At 56.3% G+C, this 9,950-nt stretch overlaps 2 protein-coding genes across 6 annotated transcripts; both read right to left on the reverse strand.

Moving 5' to 3' along the window:
* Nucleotides 1–116: 116 nt before the first annotated feature.
* Nucleotides 117–2,928, reverse strand: RPUSD4 (RNA pseudouridine synthase D4). The gene is made up of 7 exons (XM_080567607.1): nucleotides 2,739–2,928; nucleotides 2,481–2,634; nucleotides 1,712–1,913; nucleotides 1,388–1,481; nucleotides 1,159–1,309; nucleotides 796–893; nucleotides 117–661 (listed from the first exon to the last, which is right to left on the reverse strand). The coding sequence occupies exons 1-7, from the start codon at nucleotides 2,901–2,903 to the stop codon at nucleotides 464–466; spliced, it is 1,062 nt and encodes a 353-aa protein (XP_080423733.1). The 5' UTR covers nucleotides 2,904–2,928; the 3' UTR covers nucleotides 117–463.
* A 783-nt stretch (nucleotides 2,929–3,711) lies between these two features.
* On the reverse strand, nucleotides 3,712–9,724 carry PUS3 (pseudouridine synthase 3; the record flags this gene model as incomplete). Of its 5 annotated transcripts, none has more annotated exons than XM_080567599.1 (6): nucleotides 3,712–4,049; nucleotides 4,170–4,360; nucleotides 4,751–5,319; nucleotides 6,360–6,902; nucleotides 8,095–8,248; nucleotides 9,526–9,724. In XM_080567599.1, 5 exons carry the CDS (start codon nucleotides 8,212–8,214, stop codon nucleotides 3,796–3,798), a joined length of 1,677 nt encoding a protein of 558 aa, XP_080423725.1. In that variant the 3' UTR covers nucleotides 3,712–3,795. The 5 variants fall into 5 exon arrangements, with proteins under 5 accessions (XP_080423725.1, XP_080423727.1, XP_080423726.1 ...); XM_080567601.1 differs by having other exon boundaries at nucleotides 6,465–6,902; nucleotides 9,526–9,681; XM_080567600.1 differs by lacking the exon at nucleotides 9,526–9,724 and having other exon boundaries at nucleotides 6,465–6,902; nucleotides 8,095–8,359.
* Nucleotides 9,725–9,950: the final 226 nt, after the last annotated feature.

A 9,950-nucleotide genomic window follows, 5' to 3' on the forward strand; every position in this document is an offset into this window, starting at 1 on the left:
GAAGGGATGAGCCATGGAGGCCCTGAACCAGGTGGGGTTGCACCCACATGGGCTCAAACCTGCCCAGGCACTGAGATCGTCCTGCCCTGCCCACAGAGAACCACACAACCTTCACCTCCGCAGGAGATGGGTCCTTTATTGTGCAGGGTCAAGTTCAAAACACAGACTGGGTGATGCCCAGTTTCTACCCAGCTTTATCAGCATGAACAAGAGGCTCCTGAGTGCACCTAGCCGCATTTCTGCTCTAAATCAGGCCTGGACTATGGGCAAAAGTGCACATGCTGAAGCCAGCAACGCTGTTACCCATCAGGTGAGGTTTCTCCCAAGCAGCAGAGACCACAGACCATATCACACCGCTTGCTGCAAGGCAGGCATCACTGCAGCAAGGCTGGATCCAGCACTACCATGTGCTAGAGGCATGGAGATGCACAGGACCAGTGCTGTCCTGCTGATGAGCCTCATCCTAGTTTTTATCAATGTCCAGCTCCAGCTTCCTCAATGTCCTGTGAAAGAAGACAGGTGGCTCACACACGAGGTCTATCCACTTGCCCCCACTGGCACCCAGTGGCAGGGAGAGGCGGCGGGCATGGAGGTGCAGGGGGAGGTGGCGAGCCTTGCTCTGCTCCAGCTTCAGCCTCCTCAGGGTGACTTCAGGAAGCTTCTGCAGTGAGGACAGAGAGTGGCATGAGGACATCCCTTCCACAATCCCATGTCAGCAGCCTGACCTCAAAACCCCAGCAGGTGCCACCAGGCAGCTGGTCTTTGCAACACTCTGTGGCACGGTACCTGCCTTACCTGGGGTGCCAGCTTGTTCCAGTGTGAGTATTTGTGATCCCCCAGTATTGGGCACCCCAACCCATAGGCCAGGTGAACCCGGATCTGGTGCTTCACTCCTGAGATGAAGAGGGAGAAGAGGAGAAACATCACATCTGCCACAGTGGGCATCAGCTCTGCACTTGCCATCCATCCACCAGCATTCTTGCACCAGATAACCCTGTGCTGAGACCGCTGGCAGCAAACCGTTACTTCCCAGAGCCTTGGCCAAGCTCTACAGCTTGTTCCTACTTCCAGGACTGCTCCTGACTGCACAGAAAGCACAGTCAGGGTAACAAAGCAGCTGGGTAGCTGGCACAATGCAGAAACATGGCCAAACCTCACCTGTGATGGGCTGGAGCTCCAGCAGAGAGCAGGCAGATGAGCTAGCCAGAATGCGGTACCGTGTCACAGCGCTTTCAGCACTGCAATTCTTGCGAATTTTCAGCACCCTCCCATCCTCAGGAGACAGGCGGTAGTTTGGAGCCAGTGTCATCTGAACAATAACGAGAGGGTGAGCCCATAGGAAAGGGAAGAAAGCATTCAAACTGTGGCTGAGAGGATGCTCGCTCACCTTGTAGTGAGGCTGGTGGCTCCGCACCTCCTTCTCCACCATGGGGATTTCCACAATGCCCTCAGCAGGGTCAGGGTGCCCTACGCTAATTGCCCTGTGGAGGGAAAGCAGAGGTCTGTGGGGTGCGGCTCCAGCCCTTTGCACATCTAGGATAGGAACCCTCCCTCATCCCTCTTCCCAGGAGCCAGCCCTCTAATGGGGGACCCAAATAGTCATGATCAAATACCCATCATTTCCACAGAGCCCCACTTTCCAACATCTGCACACTGATGAGGAGCAAAAGGAGAATTGCCAAAGACTTTTTTCCTCCGAAACCGTTCCTACCAGTATATCTTCTCCACCTGGCGAGTTTTGAAGAGGAGTCGGATCCTGTCTGCTGCCTCCTTGCTCCACGCCAGTACCATGACACCTGTGGTCTCTTTGTCCAGCCGATGACACAGGTGCAGAGGTTCAGCTCTCATGTTTTTCAGCATCTTGGCCAAAATTGGTAGCACATCAGTGACACAGTTCTTGACCCCAGGGCCACCTGCATAACCCACAGACAGCAAGGCAATAAGGGCAGGTATTCACATCCTCGTCTAGCTTAAACTAACCCCACAAAGCAAGATGAATGGGCTGCAAAATATAGCGGGATTCTTCTCTTCTTAACAGTGATCAGTGAGAGAGGCAGCACTACGTAATTCTTCTACAAAACAAGCTGCTAAGGCAACTCAATTTGAGCCATGATCTAAAGATGGCAAACACCCCACACCTTTCCTTGGAGCTGAAAGGAAGAAGGGAAACCTCAGCACAAAAAGGACAGGGACAGAGGACCCCCCTGGCACTGTGAAGGGCATTGCTATTCTCCCGTTTGGTCAGATGGGAGAACCCCCAAGCCCAAGGCCCCTTCTGAACTCGCTACGTGCTGAACCCAAAGCAACGACCCACACCGCGCGGGAAATACGCGAGGTATCTGCAGTCTCATAACGTAACAGCAGCTAGCACGGCAGCAGCTGCATTCGCGTTTGGGGGTGTTTTCCACCACCTCCCAAGGCGCTGTTGCCCGTGAGGGGGACCAGCAGACGTCCCACCCGGCGGGACGGGCGCCCCTCACCGTGCACGGGGAGGCCGTAGGGCTTGTTGAGCACCACCACCTCCTCGTCCTGGTACACGGCTCCCTGCTTCAGCGCTCTGGCCAACACGTTGGGGTGCACCAGCTGCAGCGCGGCCAGCTCTCGGGCCCGTCTCCGCGCCGGGTTCCCGGGCACCTGCGGGGGACGAGAGGCGGGCGGCGGGAGGACGGCTCCCGGCGGTCGCTGCCGGGCACCCCGCGGAGCGAGGGGAGCAGCGCCCCCGGCCCGCCCGCGCTCACCTCCCGCTGCTTCTTCTTCTCCTCCTCCTCCTCCTGGCTCCGCCGCGCCCGCAGCCGCCCCGCCAGCCGCTCCGCCCCCGCCGCCCACCCGCAGACGGAGCGCGCCGCCCGCCTCAGGGCCGCCGCCCGCCGCCGCCACAGCGCCCCGCCGCTCGCCGCCGCCATTTTCCCCTCCCTGCCTCCCTCCTTCCCCCTCCGCCCTTCCGGCCAATGGCGGCGGCGCGAAGGCGGTCCCTCAGCCTCCCCACCCAACGGGGAAAGGCGGAGGGAGATGAGCGACAAGGCGCGTCGCCAATGGGAAAGAGCAGGGCAGCCCTCCCGTCCCGCCCCTTCGGCCGTTTGAAGGCGGGCGGCGGTTGGGGGTCGGTAACGGCCGCGGCGCGAGGACAGCAGCAGCTGAGGGGCGGCAGGTACCGGGCTGGGGGGGGAGCGGAGCCCGTCCCGTCCCGTCCCGTCCCGTCCCGTCCCGTCCCGTCCCGTCCCGTCCCGTCCCGTCCCGTCCCGTCCCGTCCCGTCCCGTCCCGTCCCGTCCCGTCCCGTCCCGTCCCGTCCCGTCCCGTCCCGTCCCGTCCCGTCCCGTCCCGTCCCGTCCCGTCCCGTCCCGTCCCGTCCCGTCCCGTCCCGTCCCGTCCCGTCCCGTCCCGTCCCGTCCCGTCCCGTCCCGTCCCGTCCCGTCCCGTCCCGTCCCGTCCCGTCCCGTCCCGTCCCGTCCCGTCCCGTCCCGTCCCGTCCCGTCCCGTCCCGTCCCGTCCCGTCCCGTCCCGTCCCGTCCCGTCCCGTCCCGTCCCGTCCCGTCCCGTCCCGTCCCGTCCCGTCCCGTCCCGTCCCGTCCCGTCCCGTCCCGCCTTCCACAGTGCATGGGGAGGCCCCGGTACTTCAAGCCCGGGGCTGCCACACCGCACGGGGGCTGCTCTGAAGAGGCTAACCCCCGCCCCCCAGCTCGTGCCCCTCCACAGGCCGCGACGCAGCAGCGTTTCACCCAAATTGACGGAAATTTATCAAACTCGCAAGGGGAAATGAGGAGAGGAGGTGAAAAAAAAAAAAGGTGAGCATCCCTTCAGGAGTCACCGCTTGGTGAGGCGAGCTCCGGGCCCCCCGTGCTGCGGAGCCGCTTGGTGGCCCGCTCGGCAGCCTGGCTGCGGCCCCTCCGCAGGCAGTGCTGGATGCGGGACTCCAGCCCCTCGCACCTGGGCCGCTCTAGTAAGGGCTTGTATGCGCGGGCTTTGACGCCCTCCATGAAGCTGCTGGCCTGGTTTTGCACTGGAGGCTTCAGATCTCCCCAGAGGACAGTAGTAGTGACATCCCCTGGGCCTGCAACACAAGTGAAGAAATAGCAATGCTTTCAAACATCTGTTTGATTATCCCCTTGTTTAGTGTTTTTTTTAAAAACCTGTTAATCCTATCCCTATATCATTTCTGCCATCTTTTTACCTTTCCCTGCAGCCACTGGAGCAGCATCCAGGCCTTGTAACATGTTATGCAGCACTTGAGTTTTGACTGCGTGGCTGGCCCAGAGCTGCTGCAGGTGGGTAACGTTGAATTCCTGTACCTCCCGGTCATAGATCCACTGAATGTTCTCAAACTCACAGTCATACAGGACCAGGGGAAACTCCACGGCCATGCTAGGGAAAAGGAGAGAAGGTGTTACAAACAGATGGCCAAGGGTTTGGAGGCATCCTAGAGAGGGCCTGCGATAAAAAGGATCACAGGGCTAATGCAACAGCACAACAGCCAGCTCTTTCTGCTAACGACAGTGCTGCCTCTCACAAAACTGCTTTTCTGAGTTGTTTTTTACCAAATGCCTAGGGCTAAAACCACCAATAACTTGTCTAAGAGTAAAGCAGTAACAAGAAAAGGGGATCTTTAATGCTATCTTACAGAGAGGCCACTGGCAGCTTGCTTCCTTCCTGTACAAGATGGCTTTGCAGGCTGGCAGAAGAGGGCTTTGCCCGCAGTGCTTCGCACAGTGGTCTCTGAGAAGCAGCCTGGGAGGTTTCCTGAGCTGTCCATACCTGTACTGTGGTTTTCGGGGGTTCTTCTCTACATCCAGCAGCTCGTCAATGATCTCTGGGCTCTCCATCCTCTGTCCGATCAGGAAGAGGATGGCCATCATGCAGCGCACTTGGTGGTAGAGGAATGCCTGTCCCGTCACCTCGAACTGGCATAGTCGAAAAGGGTCCCGCAGCCCAGCTTCAGCTCCCCTGTCCACCCACATCACCTGGGCGCTGAGAATTGTTCTCTGGAAGTTGATCACACCGTTGGCCACGTCCATTTTACACAGGTTACGGAAATCATGTGTCCCCACGTACCTCTGGGCGGCGGCATGCATGAGGGCCACGTCCAGGTCCGCGCAGGGAAAGAAGTAGCGGTAGGTCCTCCTGAGGCAGCTGAACCGGGCGCTGAAGTCAGGCTCCACAGGGGACCAGGCCAGCACGCGGATATCTGGTGGGAGCACCCTGTTCAGAATATGGGTGTAGCGGAGCTCTTCCTCTGATTTACTGTTTTTCCCTTCTGAGTCTTCCTTGCAACCATTTAGTTTCTTCCCCTCTGACAGATTTGAGCGGAGATCTAGGGAAATCACCTGCAAAATTGGGAAAACTGGGATTAGGTAGTGGATGGGTGTACTTGGCATGTAAAGCCAAGTCTTCCTACACCTCTGCCTTACATTTTGGTAGAAATTCAGGATCTCCTACAGAGGAAGGTATCTTAAATTGGTCTGTCTTACCACTCCTTCCTGTGGGTAAAACTGCAAGCGCCTCTACTAAGCTTCCTACCAGATGCTACAGATTCCTTTAATAAAACAGAGAAACTTGCAAACTGCCTACATAGCATGGTCTCTAAATGGCTTCAGTTTTAATCAGTCTGCAAGATACCCATGTGCTTTTTTTTTTTTTTTTTCACTCCTCCCACCTCCCTCCCCCCCCAAACTGGAGATCATGACTTGAACCCACTAACAGTTCAACTTGCTGAGAAACCTAGCACGGGAACAGGTGAATTAACACTTGCAGGTTTGTGAGCGCATCAAGCAGCACATGCAGAGGTGGTCCATTCCTTTATTTCATGTGGTTTGCTTTGTGACCTAGAGCAGATGAGTGATGCAGGTTAAAACCATCCCAGCAAGGCAAAAGCTAAGTACAATCTGCTCTCGGAGCACAAGCAGGAGGAGGAAGAGGAGGAAAGCAAAGCCACCCTAAGCTCTGATGGCAGCGTGAGGAGGCTGCGCCTTCCTGATGGCTCCCTGCCACCATGTGGGCCAGCTGCTCCCCTCCCTCCAGCTCCCACTCCCACGCTCCCTTCCGCTGGCTGCAGCTCTCCTCAGACCCTTCTGCACGGGAATTCAGCTTTCTCACTCTGTGGGAAGCCATCCAGTTATTATTTTTGCTGTGTTAGTGAGTTAACTCAGCTGAGAGGGGTCTGCCAAGCATTGCAATTGGCACAGGAAGAGCAACATGTGCATGTGGGGAAGAAGGGGCATCTCCCCTTTTTGGCAGTGCTGAGCTGTTCTGGTAGCTGCCCTGGCTCAGGAAATGGCAGCCTAAAGTGCATTCCATCCTCCCCTGGAAAAAAACAGCACTAATGATCTATTAGTGTCTGAAAAAGTTCTTTAAAAACAAATCCAACCTGCACTGCCATGTAGTGAGCACCGGGCTCATCACCATTCATCACTAATCCCACAGAATCTCCATCCCGAGCTCCCCACACTGGAGCTTGTAAAACCATCCTGACCTGCCCAAAGGCACTGACTCCTTTGTCTGTCCGCCCGCAGCGGTGATAGTTGGAGGTCTGTCTGTCATCTACCAGCCGCGTCTTCTTCAAGGCTTCGAACAACTTCTCTTCGATTGTGTTGCTGGTGTTCTCCTGGCTGGCAAAGCCTTGGTACCCCCAGCCAAGGTAAGCAATCTTCAGTGCCACGTGCCTGCGGCCGTAGGCGCTGAAATCAAATGGCCGCTGCTGCTGCTTCCTGGGTTTCCTGGAGGCTGAAACTGTGTCTTTTGCCGCAGTGCCCTCCTTGCCCTCCAACAGCTTCTCCTGCAGTCGCTTCACCTCCTCCTCCAAGTCCTGCACCCTCTTCAGGAGCTGCTCTCGATCAGTAGCCCCACTCCCATCTGCCATAGTGAGTGCGTCCCTTGGAGTTTTAATTGGTGGCTGGTAGCTCCTCAGGTCCTGCAGAGAAAGGAGAAAATCTGTGTTTCTGCCTTTTTGTGCAGTTTTTACTACACAAGTGCCTGTAGGCTTTCTGTAAAGGAATTATTATCTGCACAATGATTCTTTTGCCTCTTTTTCATCATTCAGTGTTCCTAGCAGCATGTGGGAACAGTCAAGGGGCTTGGCTGGGGCAATTTTATCTTACTCGAGGCTCCAAATCTCTTTGGCACTTTTAATCACTCGTCTTCCTCCAGCCACTGCTGTCAGACCAGCTCTGCTCCAGCAGCCCAGCACGGCAGCAGCACATTCCCACATTTCCTGTGCAAAGCTGTCACGGAGCGGTTCCCGTTCTCGCCGTGTGCTCAGCTAGCATCAACACTTCAGACAGCCTGCTAACAGCTACCAGTCATCTCGCAGCACCATCTGCTCTAACATTTCATAATGGCATTGCTGCTACACGATTGAAACTTGCATTTCCAACCCTGTTTAACGGCATAAAGATAGCCCCAAGCCTGCACACTGAATGTGAACAGTGTCCACATCCCTATAGCAGCCAGTCTAAGCAGACGCTTACCTCAACCAGACCCCCACACAACTCAGCCTGGAGCTCTGCCTTTAGGCTGTGATGGTCAACATCTAAATGAACATCTTTTCCTCATCTGTGGAAATAGAACACCCTTTCTTTGATGTCCCTAGATTTAATCACAACTAGGTATGGTGTTTTTGAAAGAGCACAGTGGTTTGCATAAAGGGAGAATCATTAGTACCTCTGACAAGGCTTACAGCCACAGAGCGAAGTGAATCTGCCGTGTTTTGTCCAATCTCACAGTGATACTTCATATGCAATGCCACAGTTTTCAGTAGAGTTGTATATAGTTATATAGAGACTCCTCTGTGTAACCGGAGCCTAGATTGACACCCATAAACCTGAGAAGCTTCAGGGTGGCCAAGAGTCAGAGATAGCTTTCTCAGAGCCCCTTTTTACATGCCTTCATCCAACTTGGATGCACTGCAAGACGTTAACTGCAAGTTTATTTTTGCAGGATCCACCCAGCCCAGCAGAAACCATGGAGAACACACGGGGAGCAGACCGGTATAGGTGGGCCACTCTGAGTGATGAGGAGCAGGAAGGCAGCAGTGAAAGCTGGAGACCACCCCCCCACTGTGACCCCTACACTGAGACCACGGGGCTGAAGCCAGCCCTTCCTACATTTGCAGAGCCCACCGCCGCACCGTGGTCCCCTGGCAGTTCAAGGAGGCTGGCAATGAAGAGGAAGGTGCTGAGGCGGAGACCTGATGGAGGAGTTGAGGTCTCTGACGAGTCGGTCATCAGCACATGGGAGACCAGCGATGAGGTCTGGAGCCTGAGACAGAAAATGTGTCAGCTGAGTACTGGCCCAGAAGACAGCCTTTCTGAGGGGGAAATTGAGACAAGCAGCAGCTCCCTTGAAGAGTCCTCCCTGGAGCCTTACTGTCACCGACAGACCCCTGGGGACGGTCCCCCCTTTCTTCTCAGGGTCCTCCAGGGCTCTCCCACCTCTCAGTACATGGCCACAACAGGACCACCCAAGTCCTTCATTCCGCCAAGGTTAGAAGCGCTGGGCCGAAACCGTGGCAAAACCGATCGGGTTGCCAAGTACTTTGAATACAAGCGAGAGTGGGAGAGGTTCCATGTGCCAGGCGAGGACCAGCGGAAGGACCTGCGCTGGGGCATTCGGGAGCAGATGCTCGACCAGCCTGGCCTCCCCAGCAGGCCGCAGCGCACCTGCGTCCCCAATGCCTACACGGTGCCCACGGAGAAGAAGAGAGCTGCCCTGCGGTGGGAGGTGCGCTGGGACCTGGCCAACGGCCTCATCCCCCGAAAAAGCACCTTTCTCTGAAGTCCCGCAGCGCCCACACTCTATTCACGGATGTTTTCTCCTCCTCCAGTTCCTCAACAACTCTGAAAATCTCCTTTGCGTTTATACAAGTGTGTTGGTTATGATGTACAAGTGTGTTGGTTATGATGTACAACTTTACCGAGCTCCTCAGGTTATGGGGCTGTGAACATCTCTGCTTCCCTATTACATCATGCAAGGCTTCATTTGGAGTAACTATCAGAAGGTATAGGAAGCAGACAGGGTAAACCCACTCAAATTACAAGACTTTCATGCTCTAGAGAATAAACAATAAAACGAGGCTTGTGATTTTTTGCATTGAACTGGGGCAGTTCCCCTGAATCGGTTGCTGTGTGAGCTGTTTTATTTAAGGCGTCTTGGCAATATGCTTCTTTAATAAAGCGTGTGAGAAGATTCTGTTATAGCTGGGTGGATTAATTAGAAAGACCACGTGGCGCAGGATTCTCCGAAAGCTCACGGTGAGCGCCTATCGTCCCAGGCATACCCTTGCACCGCCAAACTCTAAGCTCCCCCCCTTTTTTTCTTTCTTTTTTTTTAACCTCATTTTAACAACGACCTCCAGGGCGCGCGTTCAGAGCCCCTCCCGCGCCGCTCCGCGCGCCCGCGCCCGCCGATTGCGGAGCGGAGGCACCAAGAGCAAGGCCGGGCCCCCGCTCCTCGGCGGCAGGGCCGCGGCTGCCTCCTCCCGGCGCTGCCCGCCCCCCAGGGCCCCCCGCCCGCACCCGCCCTAGGGCCGCCCCTACCTGCGCCGCTGCCTCTGCCGGTGCCGGTGCCGGTGCCGCTACCCCGGAAGCGCCCGCCCGGGGTCAGCCGCCCCGCCCCCCCCGTGAATGTGCACGAGAACGGAATATTCATGAAGCTCCCTCCCGGGGGCGGGGCTGACACCGGGCTGGATTTAAAACCCAGAAATGCCAACCCAGTTGAAGTCCAGCCCAGGACTGGGAAGTCCTTTGCATTTCTTCTCCCCAACCCCCTCTCTCACCCCCTCCTTTTTTTTTTTTCTGTCCGCTTTGTTGGCCTTTTTTCCTGGTCCAGGACCGTCTGGTATTCCAGAAGGAGGCAGAGCTGGCTCTGTCCCCAAAAGGGTTTTATTTACCCTAATTCATCCCAGCCCTTTCATTATTCACCAAAAGGGTGGTACACACCTCAGCAGCTGCCCACCCTTCCC

This window comes from Anser brachyrhynchus (genome assembly GCF_964034855.1).
Source record: "Anser brachyrhynchus genome assembly, chromosome: 25".
Taxonomy (NCBI): domain Eukaryota; kingdom Metazoa; phylum Chordata; class Aves; order Anseriformes; family Anatidae; genus Anser; species Anser brachyrhynchus.